The following is an 18,992-nucleotide window of genomic DNA, read 5'->3' as shown; positions in this document are numbered from 1 at the left end:
TGATTAACCTCATTTCCGCTCCTAGCTTCTATTACAGAATCTCAAGATGGCGTCGAGTGGAGGAGATGGAGAACCTGAGTGGACCGCTGCCGTACGTCCACTTTTATCAGCGTCCTACACGGCTTTCGAAACGAAAGAGCTACCTCAGCTTATAGGATCCATCATAAACAGGTCAGGCGAGGACTTGTTTGTTGACTTGAGCCGCGCGGGAGTGAAATAGTGTTGAGTGACTCCGCATTAGCTGTAATGCTATGGTTGCTCTGAGGTTGTGTCATAAAACATAGCTAACGTTACCTGCCTAGCGTTATCTTCACAGCGTTTTGAAAACAACGGGGGCGTTTGAAAGCATTTTACGTTGGCTCGTGTTGCCGAAAATGTTGTCTTTAATGCTTTCGGTAGACAAGTAAAGGGCATTTGAATGTGTCAAACGAGCATTCGCTGCCTAAAAATGTTGTATACGTAGGCAGCGCGCAAGGTTTTGAGACACGGCCGTAGTATTACTGTGCATTTACAGTAGCAGATACATCAGATTCTGCTTCATCATCAGGCCAGATATCCACTTTGCATGCACATAACCAGTCTAGTTTACATTTGAAGAATGGAAAGGAACAGAAATAGATGACATGGCGACACCCACCTCTCAATAAAACGACTGTATTTGTGTTAAAAGTGAATAAATTGAATAAGCTTGTACACTCGTTTAACAGACACCAAAGCTAGTTAGCCTGCTAACAACTGACGTTATTAGATCTTGTCAAGAACAGCGTCCCTTTAAGTTGTCATGCTTTACATCTTCCGTTGTACGTCAGTATAAACCACATTAGCAACATATTATTATATTTTGTAATGACAGTCATTTTTATTAAAAGCGAAAAGGGAGGTGTGGCAGCTAGCAAGCAAGCTATGACATAGCAGCTTGTGCTAGTGTTGTTGTTGGCTTGTTATTTAAATAAACATCAACCTCTCTTGTTATGCTCTGTTGCAGCTTTACTTGTAGCCTTTCGATATCATATCTTTGTCTCATAACGAATATGCACCGCCATCCAAGTTTCGTTTTTGACGTAACGATATTACGCTTCACAGTCACTGTCCTTTAACTTGGTGCGGAAATGATCGATTGCTTTTATAAGCTATGGATTTCTCACTACAGGAACTGTGATTATTGAATGAAATTAAACGTTGTGATTTATATTACCATTTTAATAGTCCTCTTTATTTAACCAGCATCTTGATGCGTCAAAAATCAATTACCACGACTGATAATCAGTTAAACTGCTCATATGAATTTGGTTGAACCTGCCTGTTGTTATTTAATCATAAATTGTTTTTAGTTTGAACTGAGGTTAAATGTTATTCATATGAAATGGATGTATGGATCAGTTTCTGTTGTGTATAGTCACGTGACTGTGTTTAGTGTCATCTAGCGTGCAACTGTATTTGACAAAAATATAAATGGCACACAACACGCTTGTGTCTTTATCCTTAGAATAGTTTTTAGTGATGATACTGTGCTACACACTTTGATATTCAAGATGGTTTTACTTATTATGTTGTGCTTTTGTATTTTGTTGTTGCTACACATTAAATAAGCACCTCTTGACATGCGTTGAACTAAGCAAGGAATGATAGTTCACGCACTTATGAAAATTCAATCATCATCTGCTCACCCTCTTGTCATTTAAACCTGTATGACTTTATTTTGCTAAACACAAAAGAAGATATTTTGAAGAAAGTTTTTTTTTATATAGCACATTTAAAAGCAACTCCTGTTGCACCAAAGTCTATTCCAATAAAAACAACTTAAAAATATATAGCTATAATCAAGACAAGACAAGATAAGGTAAAAGAAGTAACCAAACGCCGGCATTAACTATAGAATGGACACAAATCCAACGCATTGAATGGGTGCCGGGTAACAACAACATTCTTCAAACTATCTTCTTTTGTGTCAAGCATACCAAATAGTCATACAGGTTTGAAATGACTAGAGGGTGAGTACATGATGACAGAATTCTCTTGTTTTAACTTTCGATTGTTATTAGTTTTTCAGCTTTTGTTGTTGATCATCTGTTACATGATCACCACATGACAGTTTTATATGTGTATCTCAGTAAATCATGTAGGTCGCTAAATGGAGCAACTAGGAGCCATTGCACATGGAAATTCTTAACTCTTCTTTTTTTCCAATTTAAAGTGAATCTGAGATTCTACACCATGACAAACAGTATGAGCCATTCTACTCCTCTTTTGTGGCACTATCTGCACATTACATCACCACAGTTTGTGGGCAAAGTATGAACAATTTTACTTCAAACAATTTTTTTTAAATACTATTTTTAATACCTAACTACTTCAGTACCAGGCTATTAAAAAACAACTTTTTACCCGTTTATTTAAACCGACATTTCCCACATGTCTCATTTCAGTCCCCAGAAATCAGTTGCTGTCTGTAGCTGCAGCCTGTAAAATATTGATTGAATTCTCATTGCTGCGTCTGGAGAACCCCGATGAAGCATGTGCAGTCTCACAGGTCAGAAATGCTTTTTTCAAGCTGCATCTTTTATATCTGTTTTAAACTGTTTTACTGTAGGCTAACGTTTGTTTCCCGTCCTCTCACAGAAGCACCTGATCCTATTAATAAAAGGCCTTTGTACCGGCTGCAGTCGATTGGATCGGACAGAGATCATCACCTTTACCGCGATGATGAAGTCTGCCAAACTTCCCCAAACTGTCAAGACCCTTTCAGATGGTGAGTGCCGGGTGTTTCAGATTATCCTAGAGATTTAAATGATTTATCCCGTGTTCATTGATCTCTCTTTGAGTTTTCTTGTGCAAATGCGATTAATCCTGCATGGTGTTTTGATGTGATGTTTTGATGCAGTTATCTCTGTGATTGCACAAAGCATGTGCCCGGTGTTACAGGATAGGGATGAGGTGCACTAAAGTTTTGCTGCGTCGTCATTATGCAGCTCTTGCTTGTCATGTCAACACAGCTGTTTGGAAGTTAACAGCTTGAGTAGGGGTGCCGTCTCATTTGTAGACTTTTCACGTTTGCCTTGATGTTGCCTTGTATTTAAATAGACATATACCATTGTAGATCAGTGCAGCTGTAGAAGGCCTTAGAGGATTCATGTTTGTCATTTTTTAAGCTTTACTTGATATCGTGACCCTTGTGTTATTTAAAGGGATGCTGTAATTCATTTTCAGTACCGATTTGATAGCAATCTCATAGAATGCTGATGCAGCATACGCTTGAAACAGACTGTAACTATATATGTTCCCTTTACTTTTACATCTAATTACAACTAATATCACTTTATTCCTGCTCAGTTGGTTACAAAGTGTTCGGACTCTTTAAAATAAAGCTTATCCAGCATGCACAGCATGTACTCTTAGGTCTTTAGTGTTGTTTACTTGAATTACCCACTATCTTAGCTTCAAATTTGGTAATATTTAGTAATGTAGTAATATTTTTTTGCTTTGATAATGAAATTTATACATGTATAATGTAGCTGGCACTGATGATCACTGAGATGCTTGTATTATGATGACCTCATTTCTACGATGCCATATCGGAAGTTAGTCAGGAGATCTACTTTTCCCAGAGATATCATTCCTTACAGCCTAGTCCGTAAATTCTATGTGGCACATTTCAGTCCAGTCAATGTGAATTTCAGCCTGGTAAAAATTAAGCTTTGTTCTCTTTGCCGAAGTTAAGATCTCCTTTATTTATTGGTGTTTAGAAAAGATTCTTTAGTTGATATTCTACTAAATGTACAGAATGTTGTGTGCTTCTGTTTTCCAGTGGAAGACCAGAAGGAGCTTCCCTCCCCTGTTAACCCTGAACTCCGACATAAAGAAGTCCAAATGAACTTTTTCAATCAGCTGACCTCAGTTTTTAACCCTGACATCAGCGTGCTGGCCTCGCCCACTGCTCACATGCAGGTCAGTGAGAATAAGATTACATTGACATCACATAGAGTAAATAAATGCTATGTGCAAACAAGAAAACACCATGTAATGCGTTTCACAGGGTGAAAATGAGTGTGATGAACAGACAACGACAGATCTGGCAACGCAAGCCAAAATGAAGAATGCCTTCATCTCTCAAAACGTGTCCAGTTTACAGGAGTTAGGTAATTCACCATACGACATGCTTGTACAATGAGGGTTTTTGATTCAATTGACAGATTTTTGAAAGAGATCTGTAATTGTTTATGCTGTCATCAATGTCACCATTGCAGGGGGCGCAGAGAAGTTGCTGCGCGTGTGCCTCAACCTTCCCTACTTCTTGCGGTATATCAACCGCTTCCAGGACGCAGTCTCAGCCAACTCTTTCTTCATAATGCCGGCCACCGTGGCAGACGCAACGGCTGTCCGAAATGGGTAATGAGTCTGCAGAGCTTGTTTTTTCCTATTCATCATGCCAGCTCTGTGGGAATGACTCTGCTGACCTTGCCTCCTCCAAACAGTTTTCACTCCCTGGTGATTGATGTGACCATGGCCTTGGACACACTGTCCTTGCCAGTGCTAGAGCCTTTGACTCCAGGGAGACTACTAGATGTGACTGTGTTAGCGCTGAGTTGCCTCTATGCAGGTGTGTTTTCTAAAAAATAAAAGTGTGGAGTGCAGATGTATGCTGGTATCTTCAGATATGTTATTTTTTAGGTGTGAGCGTGGCAACTTGCATGGCGATACTGCAGGTGGGTAGCGGCTTGCAGCTTCGCACAGCCTCCACTGGCTCCAAGGAGGAAGACTATGAAAACGATGCTGCTACCATCGTACAGAAATGCGTGAGTGGATTATTTTCAGATCTGCTTGTTTAGTGTCCGGACTTTCAGTGGCCAAAACGTTGTGCTTTGGTCTTTTCAACAGTTGGAAATCTATGACATGATTGGACAAGCCATCAGTAACTCCCGTAGAGCTGGAGGGGAGGTAGGTGAACTTCCGACTTGGTAACAGAGCCAACTGCTTTAGCAAGAATATCCCACATTTGACATCTTACTCTGTTTCGACAGCATTATCAGAACTTTCAGCTTTTGGGTGCCTGGTGCCTATTAAACAGCCTGTATCTGATACTTAATCTGAGCCCCACCGCCTTGGCCGATAAGGGAAAGGAGAAAGATCCCCTGGCAGCGCTGAGGGTCCGAGACATCGCCACCCGAACCAAGGAAGGAGCAGGATCTCCTAAGCTTGGCCCAGGGAAAGGGTAAAAGGCCTTTTACCATTGATTGTATGAAGCTAATGTTCAAAAGCTAACGTTGAGCTAAATGTTCCATTGTTCCCCCCACATTAAAATATATTACATCAACAGTCGTGATGCATTTTAAAAGAACCCATTGCAACTAATTTTTTCCCCCACCAGACACCAAGGTTTTGGGGTTCTGTCAGTCATCCTAGCAAATCACTCTATCAAGCTGCTTACATCACTGTTCCAGGACTTGCAAGTGGAGGCTCTACACAGAGTAAGAGCAAACACAACTTGCTAACGTTGTTTTGAACTGCCCATATTTACAGTGCAAATACAAACAGAATGATTTCTCTCCCCTGCAGGGCTGGGCCAGCGACGGACCTCCCGCAGAGCTGAACATCATGGCCCAAAGCACCTCCATCCAGAGGGTCCAGAGACTCATCGACTCGGTCCCCCTCACCAACCTGCTCTTCACACTGCTCTCCACCTCATATAAGAAGGTATGTGAACTCACCGTTTGGTATTTATTGCCATGAGGAAGTGGCCTGGTGTGGTTGATGAATGTGGTGCCTCTGGTTCTGCTGGATTCAGGCGTGCGTGCTCCAGAGACAGAGGAAGGGTTCGGTTAGCAGCGACGCCAGCGCCTCCACAGACTCCAACACTTATTATGAAGATGATTTCAGCAGCACGGAGGAGGACAGCAGCCAGGGTAACAAATACTTTTCGTGTATTACTGTTTACCCCTGTTAATAAAAGCCACAGTGACAAATGAAATGCCCCTGGACTGTGAAATGCTTGGTATAGTGAGAAGGAAGAAAGACATGGGAGGTGTGCAAACTTTCAGTTAGATTGATGTCTAGCTGGGTGAATCTCAGGAAAATATGTCCAGGTTTGAAAGCTGCAATCTGCAACTTTTGCTTCTCTATTGCCATCTTTGTTGTGTTATAGGCCACTGTTTTGAACACTGTTTTTCGTATTTGCTCAACAATCCGATTCCTGTTTATATTGAACCATAGAAGTTTACAGATTACAGCTTTAATATTTTGCATAAGAAAATCTTTTTTTTTTAGGGTTTTTAAAATGTTTCCTTATTACCTGGGAATAAATGTCACGATGCTAAAAAATACATAAAGCTGCAATATGTAAATGTTGCCTCTATTTAACAATCTCTGTTAAAACACCAAATTACAGGTTAGTTTATGTTTTATATTTACATGGGTTAGACTGATGTACTTGCTAGAAATTTTGATTTAAAAAAACTTTGACAGATTGCAGCTTTAAGGATCTTTGGTTTTATTTATATGCAGTATATGTCTTCTTTTTTTGTGATTTTGGGGAGACTTGTGACCCCAGACCACAAAATTAAAAATGTCAGTAGGTGATGTCAATACTACAATTGTCAGTACCTGACAAAAAAGCAAATCCTTAAGAAAAACATGCTAGTCTTAATAGAATCATAAGTATATTCTGGTCATTAAGTGCTTTGCCATTTTATCGAAGAGATCCACCCAGCCATTTAAATTTAAAAGGGTCAGATGGTGTGAATAAGTGTTTTTCTGTGTCTTTGGTGTGTTTTATGTTGCCCATTCATGTATTAGACACGTTAAATCCAAAGATGCAATTTATCTGAAAGCGAGCGATCGCCCAGACCTGCCAGAAATGCCTCATGTAACCACACTCTCACAAATCTACATCAGTTTGTGTTATAATTTGAATAAGAAATGTATACACAAGTAAGGTGGGCACCTGTCAGTAGAATTGCTTTGGAACCTGATATTCCAAACATGGTGAGAAGTGTTAAATTTGTCACACGCTTGCAGTATTTATCCAATCACTACGCACTGGTTAACAGGCCATTATAGCACACCTCGCTTTTCAGAGCGATGAGCTTTGTAAAAAATCTGCATGTTTCAGAGAGGCGGGGCAAAGAGGAGATACAAACATGCATGGTATGCGGACAATACAGCGTTTCTGAACCTTAAATCGTGTATACACATTGCATTACATCTAAAACAAACCATAATATTAATTTTAGCCGAGTAATATGGCCCCTTTAATATCTCATTAGCATGAGTTATGTTCCACGCAGTTGAGTTTCAGGGTTTGCTAGAGGTTTACTGAGCTAGTGTCAGGGCTGAGAAGATTCAGGGACTTTCTCAGACAGTTCCTGAGCACTGCACGCAGTAGGAGAAGGACAGCATTCAGGAAAACCTCCCATAGATCAGAGACAGGGCAGTTTACCTCCTGCTTCTGAGCACTGTGGCACGCTAAGTATGCTCTGCTTACTGCGCCGACCCGGCAGCTTTCACAGCTAGTGACAGTGTTCATTATTTCAGCAGAGAGAAGACAGGAGAAGACAAAAGCAGCTTGTTTCTCAGGTCAGCAGCTCTCTGTCTTAGGTCAGACTTGTAGTGTCTTATGCTTCTTTTTATTGTGCTGTAAATCGTAACAAGATCTTAAGTAGATAAATCCATGACTAATGGAAACAGCATCTCTGTTTACATACAGTATAGTACATAAAATTTGGTGCTGAATGCAGTTCTCGACTTGCTTTTTAGATGACGACAGCGAGCCCATCCTGGGACTGTGGTTTGAGGAGACCATTTCTCCCAGTAAGGAGAAGGTGGCTCCTCCTCCACCTCCTCCTCTGCCACCTCTGGAAACATCTCCGAGACTCAAGAGCCCCAGCAAGCTTAACACGGCAGAGAACGGCAACATCCTGGCTAGTCGCAAAGATCCGGAGCTGGTGAGGCCTAATACTGTTTGTTATGGTTGATTTTATGTAAATGCATGCCATTCAAGGGAAGGTTCACCCACAAAGAAAAATTCTGTCAATATTTACTCAACCTCGATTTGTTCAAAAAATCTTTGTTCTGATGAAGACCGAGAAAGCTGTTTGGAAGAATGCTTGTAACCAAACAGTTCTTTGTTTGACTACATTAATAGGAAAAATTGTCAAAAGTGTTCCAAAACTGTTTGCTTTCCTACATTTATCAGAACAAGGAAATTTATACAGATTTGGAACAACTTGAGTTTTAGACAGAATTAAATATTTTGGGTAAACCTTTAAGTTGAAAATAACCAGGAGTTAACCGTTAAATTGTTCATAAAGCTGCTCAAAGATAATGGGAAATCTTTTTTTTGCCCCCAGTTCTTGAGTTTGGCCTCCAGCATTCTCAACTTTATCACCACCTCCATGCTGAACTCAAGGAACAACTTTATTCGTAACTACCTGAGCGTGTCGCTCACAGAGCAGCACATGGCCACCCTCGCCAGCATCATCAAAGACATAGACAAAGATGTTAAAGGTAAGAAAAATCATGACCAGCACACTTTTACATTCCTATTAAGCAAGGGAGAGAATAACCCAGAGTTTAGTGATGTAACATCACATGTGAGAAACATCAGGGTACGAATACCCAGGGTTATCACTTAACCACTGGTAATTTATAAGCAGTGTGAAACAGATAACCTTACATAGGGTTTAGAATAACCCTGAGTTAACGATTTCAAGTGTGAAAATTACATTCCTATTAAATTCTACCCATGAATGTGGTCATCTTTAGATTTCCTTTATGAGATGAACTTGACAACTGACATCTTATGTTTTTTCCAGGTTCCTCTGATGATGAGTTTTCTTCAGCTCTGTATCACTTCAATCATTCTTTGGTGACATCGGACCTTCCCTCTCCAACCCTACAGGTAACCAGTCAATGTGCAACAAACTAAACCAACATTAAGCACACAGGTGTGTGATGCTTATTGTTCTGTCTTTCTTGTTTTCAGAACACTCTTCTGCAACAGTTGGGTGTCGCTCCCTTTTCTGAGGGTCCTTGGCCCATGTATATCCACCCTCAGTCCCTCTCTGTGCTCTCAAGGTTACTGCTGATCTGGCAGCATAAAGCAAGCCAGCAGGGGGAGCCCGATGTTCCCGAATGCATGAAAGTCTGGGAGAGGTAAGACCCTCATCATCGCTTTGTTTTGCATCTTGATTATACTAAAAACATATTTTTGAAAACAAGGTTTTCTCTGTACATTATGGATTCGCTTATGAGAACCTTTAGCTGTAATATCCGCTTCATCACCCTAAATCTGTTTTTATCAGATTTATAGGCACGCTAAAGCAACACACTCTACAAGGAGCGGTGCCTGCCGACGAAGATCTCAACGTGGAGCACCTCCAGCTGCTTCTGCTCATCTTCCACAACTTCTCGGAGAAGGGCCGCCGCACCGTCCTCACCCTCTGCATGCAATCCATCGCTGAGGTCGCAGGTCACACCGAGTCCCAGCTCAAAGCCGTACCCCTCAATCTGGCTCGCATATTGCTCGTCTTTGACTACCTGCTGCATCAGTACTCAAAGGCTCCCATGTACTTGTTCGAGCAGGTATGAAGCTAGCCATTCGATATATTTTTATACGGAGATACCTACTGTGCCATAGCTTGTAATGTTGACTACATTTTGTTTGCACACCCAGGTCCAGTATAATCTTCTGACTCCGCTTTCATCCGGAGCCAGTTCTGGACTAGAGGGGGGGAAAAGAGGTGCCGTGCCGCTTTATTATGGCTTCAAAGAAGTGGAGGAGAACTGGGCCAAACATTGCTCGGCAGGTAGGAGTAAGTCAAACCTCTTTTATTTCTCTTAAATTTGCCTTTGATAACAATAATAACTTTAAAAAGCATTTCTAATACTAAGCAAGTGGTGTAATTGGGTTTGTTTTTGCTTTCGTTTAGATTCCACAGTGCAGCCAAAATTCTACTGCGTTTTGTCACCTGAAGCTTCAGAGGATGACAGGAGTCGACTTGACACTAAGGTAAGGTCACACATCAGCACAATATTAAAGCCATCTGAGCTAGTGCTCACTTACATGAGAAAAGTTAACGTGGGCTTTACTAACTGTTGTTACAGGTCTTCCAAGTGCTGTTCAATGGTGCAGTCAAGTATGATGATTTGTACTCGGCTTTGATTTCCCTGCTGGCTGCGGGATCACGTTTTGACACAGCGAGACGGCAGGATAACAAACCAGTCTCCCCAGTTGTGAGTTTCATTTTGCCATCTACTGCAATTACATTCATACATTTGTCATTTTGAAAATGGCCTCCAAATAATTTTTGAATAAGATTTTGGCTGGTTTCCCTAAACGTTGCTTTCAATGTCTGTTACAGGAAGCATGTTCCTTGCAGTACTACTTCCTGGTCCTGTGGAAGATTCTCGGAGTGCTGCCACCCTCAAAGGCCTATATTGAGCAGCTTAAGTGCGGCAACGGTGATCCAAGCGAGAGCGACATCTTACACACCCTGAGGTGGTCGTCTAGGTTACGAGTCAGCACTTACGTCAACTGGATCAAGGTCTGTGTTGTTACCGTAACATTTGTAGTGAGATTAAATGACAAGTTGCTTTGATTTTTCGGCCATTTAAGTTTCAAATTATTTTGGTCATTTTGCCTCTCATCAGGAACATTTAGTAAAGCAGGGAATGAAAGCGGATCACGCCACGTCTCTGATCGAAGAAGCCTCTGCCAAATGTAGTGCAGTGAAATATGATGTGGACCTTGCTGAGGAATACATCGCCAGACAGGTACAGCGTCGCAGTAGCTATTTATGGCTGATATAGATTTGTATAGAGATAATAAATGACTTCATCAAATCTTTTTCTACTTAGATTTCGTCGTTTTGCTCTGTGGACCCCAGCAGCATCCTACCTCTTCACCAAGTCCCCTCTCTACAAACCATCTACACATTGGATGCTGTGATTTCCAAAGTGCAGGTGTCCTTAGATGAGCATTTCTCCAAAGTAGCTGCCGAAACGGATCCACAGAAATCCTCCGACATCACCAAAAACCTTATGCCTGCCACGCTGCAGCTCATTGATGTCTACACGGCTTTTACAAGGTTTGTTGCGGATTACTCACTTAAACATGACTAAATCCTTGAATGGAACTGCCCTTGAGCATTTTATTACTGATGGTCCTGTGTTCGCTCAGGTCATACCTGCTTATGAGTCTACCTGAGGAAGGAGAGCACAAGCCCACCGAAGCTAAACTGCAGGGTTATGCTGCTGTGCTGTCCATTGGATCCACTCGCTGCAAAGCCAACCTGCTTGGTATGTTTTCTGCTTTCTCTGTCCTTACATTTGAATAGATGGCACATTCTTGGGTTGATTTATTTCTGTTTTTGTTCATCTTTCAGGTCAGAGTGTGATGCAAAATCTGCCTTTAGTCGTTCAGACACTGTGCGAAAAATGGAACAACATTCAGACCAACGAGTTCCCTAACATCGGCTCATGGGTGAGCGTTCTTTTCTGTAGCTTTTGCCTAAATCCACCATCTCGGTACTTCACATTAACACCCATCTATTTTTCCACACACAGCGGAACGCTTTTGCCAACGACACCATCCCATCAGAAAGCTACATTAGTGCGATCCAGGCGGCCCACCTGGGCACCCTAAGCAACCAAACTCTACCATTAGCGTCCTCTCTTAAACACATTCTCCTCTCATTGGTGCGCCTAACCGGAGACCTCATTGTGTAAGTCGTGTATGAGACCAATTTAAATGTAAAGAACTGGTGATAAATCCTAATGATGGTGTTTGCCTTTAGCACAGAGGAGCTAAACAGTCCACAGGCAATCCGGACGCTTCTGCCCCTGCTGCTCGAGAGCAGCACAGAAAGTGTGGCGGAAATCTGCAGCACCTCACTGGAGAGGATCCTGGGTCCTGCCGAATCGGACGCTTTCCTTGCTCTCGTCTACGAACGTCTCATCACAGGCTGCTACAACATCATCGCCAACCACTCTGACCCCAACAGGTAAGACCCCTGATGATGTCAATTCAAGCACCTCCGATGGGGTTGCTTATATATTGAGGTTTGTCATTCACAAAAATCTGTTTGCGTTGTGTTTGTGCTTTAATAGAAACATGAATAACATGATTGTCTTTTTGATTAGTGGCCTGAATGAGTCTATTCTTGAAGAATGCCTGCAGTACCTGGAGAAACAGCTGGAAAGCAGTCAGATCCGCAAAGCTATGGAAGATTTTTTTTCATTCAGGTACATCCTGCACTAGTTTAAATTTTTTTTACATATTTACATTTACCTAATACATCCATATGTATTTAATGTAGTGGAGAACTGGTGCAGATCATGATGGCCACTGCCAACGAAAATCTATCTGCAAAGTTCTGCAACCGGGTTCTGAAATTCTTCACTAAACTGTTTCAGCTCAGTAAGTATCCTTGCATCATTTTTTACAGTCTTTCAAACAGTTTCATCTTCTCACATGTCCCATCTGTCTTCATACTTCAGCGGAAAAGAGCCCTAATCCCAGCCTACTGTGCCTGTGCGGCTCGCTGGCCCAGCTGGCTTGCGTCGAGCCCACAAGGCTTCAAGCCTGGCTCCGCCGCATGACCGCCTCTCCTCCCAAAGACTCGGACCAGCTGGACACAGTACAGGAGAACAGGCAGCTCCTGCAACTCCTCACCTCCTACATCGTCCGTGACAACAGTCAGGTCGGCGAGGGTGTCTGCACTGTGCTTCTGAGCACCCTCGTCCCCATGGCAACAGAGATGCTTGCCAGTGGCGACGGGGCGGGCTTCCCAGAGCTCATGGTCATCATGGCCACATTAGCAAGTGCAGGGCAGGGAGCCGGACATCTTCAACTACACAGAGCTGCTATTGACTGGCTCACAAGATGGTGAGTGAATAATTTAAGAGATACATCAATATATTCTTTTTGAATTGTAAACTTACCTTTTTCATTTTTCTTTCAGTAAAAAATACTTGTATCAGAAGAACGTTGCGGAAAAAGTTTCAGCTAATGTTTCTCAAGGCAAGGTAGGTATTCTGTCCGCTCTGTAGTTCACAAATTCTACATGTGATTTGAACGAATTGTTGATGCCACGTTTTTTCCAGCATGCCAGCATGTTGGAGTGCGCCTCCCACATCATTTCCTACCTGGCGGATGTGATGAACGCTTTGCGGCAGAACAGTGGCCAGGGCTCATCCCAGCTCATGATGGAGGGAGAGGAGAAGGCCATTGAGGTGGACTCCGATTGGGTAGAGGAACTGGCTGTAGAGGAAGACGACTCGCAGGCTGAGGACTCGGTCAGCAGATTCTCTGCTTTTTTAGAAATAAATATTTTCAACTGCACTGCTAAAACCTCATTCCTGTTAATATCTAAATATGTCACTTTTTGGTTTTTCAATGTGATAGCTTGTGAGTATTTTTGTGTTTTAGGATGAGGATTCACTCTGTAATAAGTTATGCACCTTCACCATCACTCAAAAGGAATTCATGAACCAGCACTGGTAAATAGATCAACCTGGCCTTCCTTTGCTATGAAGCGCGGAAGCGTTCTGAAGATGAGCCTTAATCCGACTGCTCTTGCCCGTACAGGTATCACTGTCACACTTGTAAGATGGTGGATGGGGTAGGTGTGTGCACAGTGTGTGCCAAGGTCTGTCACAAAGACCATGAGATCTCCTATGCCAAATACGGCTCTTTCTTCTGTGACTGCGGGGCCAAGGAGGATGGCAGCTGCCAGGTGAGACCGAATACTTCAGGTCATCATGGGAAAAGAGCAACCGCGGTAACTTTGGCTTGCAAATCATTTATCATTGACCGCCATTAGCCCATTCCAATTTTCCCTCAATTCATCAGGGTTTGCAACATTCATCTTTTCATGGTAAATTACTGTTTAGTTGTGTAGAACATATAGACTTGATCTGTAATTTAAAGTTTTCACCTTTCTAGTATCTTCCTCAAGACTTGAACATTTAGGCCCTATTCACTCATGCATGTCTCCTTGATGGAATCTCAAAGCATGTTACACAATCAAATTTGACCCCCTCAACCCTGTGGAACCCCTGCATAAACATCCTTTAAAATTTAATCCAACCAACCGCAAGGGTCACACTTCCCTGATCTCGAATGCTTTACCCTGTGTCACAGGCTCTCGTCAAACGAAGTCCCAGCAGTGGAATGAGCACCACCATGAAGGAGTCTTCAGCTTTTCAGAGCGAGCTGCGAATGCCCGAGAGTGCCATCCGCCACCAGAGCGCCTCACCTGCTGACAAGGGTAAAGTCACAATCTGTGATGGCAAGAGCAGCGACGAGGAGAAACCCAAGAAGAGCATTGTGTGTAAAAACATTGAGGGCTGCAGAGAGGACCTGCTCGTGCAAGTTGTAAGTATACTTCATTGACCTTTTTTGTTGATGAATGATTGCATGTTTGATGTTCTGGTCCATTGTTGTTGTTTTGAAGGCGAGTTCCTCTACCGCAGCGCTGGTCCTGGAGTTGCTCATCTTCTTGATGGACGCCATTCAAACTAACTTCCAGCAGGCGTCCGCGGTGGGCAGCAGCAGCCGAGCTCAGCACGCTCTCAATGAACTGCACACTCAGGACAAAACTGTGGAGATGACCGATCAGCTCATGGTAGGAACTTTATTGAAATGCATTTTAAACAAAATGCTTTCAAATTAGGTGAGGTTTGCTTACTAAAATGTTTTGATGTTTGTTCCAGGTTCCCACATTAGGCTCACAAGAGGGAGCTTTTGAGAATGTTAGGATGAACTACAGCGGAGATCAAGGACAGACCATCCGCCAGCTCATCAGTGCTCATGTGCTTCGCCGGGTGGCCATGTGTGTGCTTTCTTCCCCTCATGGACGTAGACAGCACCTCGCCGTCAGCCACGAGAAGGGCAAGGTAATTCAAAAAAACTAGCTTGCATTTATATTTCATATACTTATATTTTCTTTCAGTTAAATTTGTACAGACATCAGATACAAATATTAGATTGACCAATCATTATTATAGAATAGAACGGATTAAAATTGTTTTTTTAAAAGCATCTCCCTTATCGTCTCACTTATGATTTTACAGATCACAGTTCTGCAATTATCTGCGCTGTTAAAGCAGGCCGACTCCAGTAAAAGAAAACTGACTCTGACTCGACTGGCCTCAGCCCCCGTTCCATTCACCGTGCTCAGCCTCACAGGAAATCCCTGTAATGAGGACTATCTAGCAGTGTGTGGACTCAAGGTAACACATGCAGTTTTTAGGTTGGGACAGTTACATATTTTTTGTGAGATTATGAAATGGTTTGACATTTCTCTGTGCTTTTTATCCACAGGATTGCCACGTTCTGACGTTCAGCAGCACTGGTTCTGTGTCGGATCACCTGGTCCTGCACCCTCAGCTCGCAACTGGAAACTTCATCATCAAAGCCATATGGCTACCTGGATCTCAGACGGAACTGGCCATCATCACTGCTGATTTTGTCAAGGTGAACTGTTTTGCTTGTTGTGTAGGGCTTGCATTTTGTATTTGAGTTCTCACTTTGTATAATTGATATAGACAACATTTTAGCCTACATGGTTGCTAACATGTCCTTTATATCAAATATACACAGTGAGAACAACATTTTTTAAATGAAAAATCTGATTTGCAAATTCTGCCAGGTGTCTTTTCTATCATACACAGTTTGAGTTTCTAAAACTCTCTTTATCCTCTAGATCTATGACTTATCTGTGGATGCCCTGAGCCCCATGTACTACTTCCTGCTCCCAAGCTCAAAGATCAGAGATGCCACTTTCTTGTTCAACGAGGAGGGTAAAAACATCATTGTGATTATGTCGTCCGCTGGATATATGTACACTCAGATCATGGATGAGTCCAGCAGTGCCCAGCACGGACCCTTTTACGTCACCAATGTTCTGGAGATCACCCACGAGGACTTAAAGGTTCTTAGAGTCTTCTTTTCTCATAGTATCAGTTAAGCCAATAGATTGAAATGGATGTTTTTTAGCAAGGCTACAGACTGAGCCTGTCATGTTTTTCTTCACAGGACAGTAATGGGCAGGTGGCTGGAGGCGGAGTTTCAGTGTATTACTCCCACGTCCTGCAGATGCTCTTCTTCAGCTATAGCCAGGGCAAGTCATTCGCCGCTACAGTGAGCCGCAGCAGCCTGGAAACCCAAAGACTCTTCACTATCAATGTTAAAGGGTAAAATGCAGTTTTGCATTTGTAATGAAGCATTTTATCGTATTATTTGGATGATTTTGACCTTACTGTGTTTTGGTTTGTTGTTTTACTGTGCAGTTCGAATGGAGGCAGTAAAACATCTCCAGCTCTATGTCAGTGGTCAGAAGTGATGAACCATCCAGGTCTGGTGTGCTGTGTCCAGCAGACCACTGGAATTCCTCTGGTCATCATGGTGAAGCCAGACACGTTCCTCATCCAGGAAATTAAAACCTTGCCTGCAAAAGCTAAGGTATGTTCTTAGTGTTTTCGACTGTATTTTTACTTTTGATACATGCATAAATTCCTATGGTATCAGTTTTGTATAATACAGAGATTACAAGAGGCTTGTATCATACTTAAGCTTAACTTCTAGTATTGATCCTATACTGTGGCAGGTCACATATGCTTAAATAACCCTCATTGCCCCTTTAGATTCAGGACATGGTTGCCATCCGTCACACTGCAAGCAATGAGCAGCAGCGCACCACCATGATCCTGCTCTGTGAAGACGGCAGCTTGCGTATCTACATGGCCAACGTGGAGAACACGTCCTATTGGCTGCAGCCTTCTCTGCAGCCCAGCAGCGTCATCAGCATCATGAAACCTGTCCGTAAACGCAAGACAGCCACTGCCAGTAAGTCACTTGTACAATGAAGTTCTATTTTGTTTAAATTGACTGACAGTGCATTTAATTATATCAGTGTGTGGTCTGTTGGTTTGAACCCATGGCCTTAAAGCACCATGCTTTACCAGTAACTTTATTAGATTATGCAGTATGCCAGTTCTATTTCCCTTCGTTCCGACCGCTAGAGGCAGTGCTGAAAGCACTAGTGGAAAAGCACCTGTGTGCTTGACCGAGAACAGAATAACAAAGTTGTCACCAAGTGATTTATGACGTGTCAAGACGTGTGGTGTGCACAGAAAACATTTCACGATGACTCGGTGCAAGGACTTCACATCTGTGTTAGTGATCGAAGCAGATCAAATTGGGTCCGGTCATGTCTATGATGGTTTATGTGAATAAGACTGCAGCGTGGTGCAGGACAGACCAATTATTTTTCAGTTATCCACGCAGAGGTTCCGCGCTTTCCAAACAAAGACTGGCACATTGGGTTAAACAGGTGATCTCGCATACGTACGAGTCAGCTGGACAGCCTGTTTCCTCATCTATTCACTGTCACTCTACACATGCAATGGCGATATCTTGGGCACCTTTCCAAGGAGTGTCGCTCCAAGGATATGTGCTGCAGCGACTTGGGGTTCTGCCTGCACATTTTCCCACTTTTACAGTCTGAACGTGACTCCCTTGCCGGCGGTGTGTGCTGCTGTGCTCTCTCCCTTTTAGAATACTACTTGGTCATAGAACAGCAGTTATGTCAGTATCCAGCGATTTATGCCATTTTCCTCTTTTCTGTCATCTTTTCAGCCACACGGACATCCAGCCAGGTCACCTTCCCTGTGGACTTTTTCGAACACAACCAGCAGCTTACAGAGGTGGAGTTTGGAGGCAATGATCTCCTGCAGGTCTACAACGGCCAGCAGATTAAACACAGACTGAACTCTACGGGGATGTATGTGGCAAACACCAAGGTAAAAACAACAAATTACATTTAAGTTACATCATCCATGATCACAAAACCTTCTGTCACTCAGTTTTTCTGAATTTATGCTGGTTCTTGTCAACAGCCTGCAGGCTTCACAGTGGAAGTAGTAAACAATAACAACGCAATGGTGATGACAGGGATGAGGGTACAGGTTGGAACTCAGGCCACTGAGCGTTCTCCCTCCTACATCGAGATCTTTGGACGGACTATGCAGTTGAACCTGACACGCTCTCGCTGGTTCGACTTCCCCTTCACCCGTGAGGAAGCACTGCAAGCTGACAAAAAGCTCTCTATTTTCAGTAAGTGTTCAATTCAGCCACTTGCGTTACAAGCGTGAGTCTGCACATAACTATTTGGTTTTTATTAGTTACTTGCTAAGGCAAACATCTCTATTTTATATCCTGTTTTTTTCAGCCATTCTTATGTGGGAACTATCTGTTTGCCTGCAAAAATAATTTCAAGCTTTCGTGGATAACCTTCGCATCAAAATGCTTTTAGGATCATCAATTCTGATTCCTTTCTTTCGTCTTATATTTCAGTTGGTGCTTCAGTCGACCCAGCCGGCGTCACCATGCTTGACTCCGTTAAGATTTATGGTAAAACCAAAGAGCAGTTTGGCTGGCCAGACGAGCCCCCAGAAGACTTCCCTTCAGCCGCGGTCAATAATGCGTGCAGCCCCAACCTCAACCAGGGCAACGGCATTGCAGACAGTGAGGTCACCAGTCCCATTGCAACTAGCGGAACTGTACTAGAGAGGTACACCTGTGTGCCCTTATTTCTGTCTTTAATCGTGTTTTTGTCATTCTATCAAACGTCATATATTCTATCTTGTATATTTTCATATATTTATTTAACTTCATACTAACTTCTATCATGTCTTCATTTCACTTAATTTTTAAATTCTGTACTATTGGCTGATGTCGTTGCCGTAATTGATGGCAAATATCGTAACAAAAAGCACAGTGGAGAGAGGGTGTGCTCTGCGTGACGCGTTCAGTGCATGGCTGCCGTCATTATGACCTCATACTTGCATGCTGTCGTTTCCTGTGTTTGACATACAAATCATTTTTACACGTTTCTTTTCTGTGATCCTCACACATTTTTCTTTTTCTTTGCTCCCTAAAACAATAAAAAAAGTTCTGAAACTGAGTCCTTATCAACCTTGGACCGGTTAGTAAC

The 18,992-nt window shown here is 42.6% G+C and overlaps 1 protein-coding gene across 4 annotated transcripts in view; it reads left to right on the top strand.

The window, feature by feature from the left end:
- The first annotated feature begins 46 nt into the window (after nt 1-46).
- Nucleotides 47-18,992, top strand: part of ubr4 (ubiquitin protein ligase E3 component n-recognin 4) — a 36,314-nt gene continuing 17,368 nt past the window's right edge. Inside the window, exons 1-50 of one of the 4 annotated variants that reach the window (XM_056732318.1) lie at nt 47-171; nt 2,195-2,292; nt 2,427-2,530; nt 2,620-2,749; nt 3,806-3,945; nt 4,034-4,136; nt 4,245-4,386; nt 4,473-4,597; nt 4,669-4,793; nt 4,876-4,935; nt 5,019-5,209; nt 5,366-5,465; nt 5,554-5,691; nt 5,783-5,900; nt 7,528-7,569; nt 7,750-7,937; nt 8,343-8,499; nt 8,808-8,893; nt 8,978-9,147; nt 9,297-9,576; nt 9,668-9,800; nt 9,924-10,003; nt 10,099-10,227; nt 10,356-10,538; nt 10,645-10,767; nt 10,852-11,081; nt 11,174-11,292; nt 11,379-11,476; nt 11,560-11,717; nt 11,790-11,996; nt 12,136-12,237; nt 12,312-12,412; nt 12,493-12,880; nt 12,957-13,020; nt 13,099-13,290; nt 13,424-13,494; nt 13,583-13,775; nt 14,138-14,371; nt 14,451-14,621; nt 14,710-14,892; nt 15,070-15,228; nt 15,320-15,472; nt 15,702-15,929; nt 16,034-16,191; nt 16,288-16,459; nt 16,642-16,843; nt 17,636-17,799; nt 17,896-18,112; nt 18,353-18,569; nt 18,951-18,983. In XM_056732318.1, coding sequence (XP_056588296.1) covers nt 47-171; nt 2,195-2,292; nt 2,427-2,530; nt 2,620-2,749; nt 3,806-3,945; nt 4,034-4,136; nt 4,245-4,386; nt 4,473-4,597; nt 4,669-4,793; nt 4,876-4,935; nt 5,019-5,209; nt 5,366-5,465; nt 5,554-5,691; nt 5,783-5,900; nt 7,528-7,569; nt 7,750-7,937; nt 8,343-8,499; nt 8,808-8,893; nt 8,978-9,147; nt 9,297-9,576; nt 9,668-9,800; nt 9,924-10,003; nt 10,099-10,227; nt 10,356-10,538; nt 10,645-10,767; nt 10,852-11,081; nt 11,174-11,292; nt 11,379-11,476; nt 11,560-11,717; nt 11,790-11,996; nt 12,136-12,237; nt 12,312-12,412; nt 12,493-12,880; nt 12,957-13,020; nt 13,099-13,290; nt 13,424-13,494; nt 13,583-13,775; nt 14,138-14,371; nt 14,451-14,621; nt 14,710-14,892; nt 15,070-15,228; nt 15,320-15,472; nt 15,702-15,929; nt 16,034-16,191; nt 16,288-16,459; nt 16,642-16,843; nt 17,636-17,799; nt 17,896-18,112; nt 18,353-18,569; nt 18,951-18,983 — 7,484 coding nt within the window. Of the gene's footprint in view, nt 172-2,194; nt 2,293-2,426; nt 2,531-2,619; nt 2,750-3,805; nt 3,946-4,033; nt 4,137-4,244; nt 4,387-4,472; nt 4,598-4,668; nt 4,794-4,875; nt 4,936-5,018; nt 5,210-5,365; nt 5,466-5,553; nt 5,692-5,782; nt 5,901-7,527; nt 7,570-7,749; nt 7,938-8,342; nt 8,500-8,807; nt 8,894-8,977; nt 9,148-9,296; nt 9,577-9,667; nt 9,807-9,923; nt 10,004-10,098; nt 10,228-10,355; nt 10,539-10,644; nt 10,768-10,851; nt 11,082-11,173; nt 11,293-11,378; nt 11,477-11,559; nt 11,718-11,789; nt 11,997-12,135; nt 12,238-12,311; nt 12,413-12,492; nt 12,881-12,956; nt 13,021-13,098; nt 13,291-13,423; nt 13,495-13,582; nt 13,776-14,137; nt 14,372-14,450; nt 14,622-14,709; nt 14,893-15,069; nt 15,229-15,319; nt 15,473-15,701; nt 15,930-16,033; nt 16,192-16,287; nt 16,460-16,641; nt 16,844-17,635; nt 17,800-17,895; nt 18,113-18,352; nt 18,570-18,950; nt 18,984-18,992 lie in introns of all 4 variants that reach the window. The other 3 variants (XM_056732319.1, XM_056732320.1, XM_056732321.1) reach the window with 3 other exon arrangements.

This window comes from Triplophysa dalaica, chromosome 20, assembly GCF_015846415.1.
Source record: "Triplophysa dalaica isolate WHDGS20190420 chromosome 20, ASM1584641v1, whole genome shotgun sequence".
In the NCBI taxonomy this organism is placed as follows: Eukaryota; Metazoa; Chordata; class Actinopteri; order Cypriniformes; family Nemacheilidae; genus Triplophysa; species Triplophysa dalaica.
The sequence above is the reverse complement of the archived record's forward strand: the minus strand, read 5'-3'. Positions and strand labels throughout refer to the sequence as shown.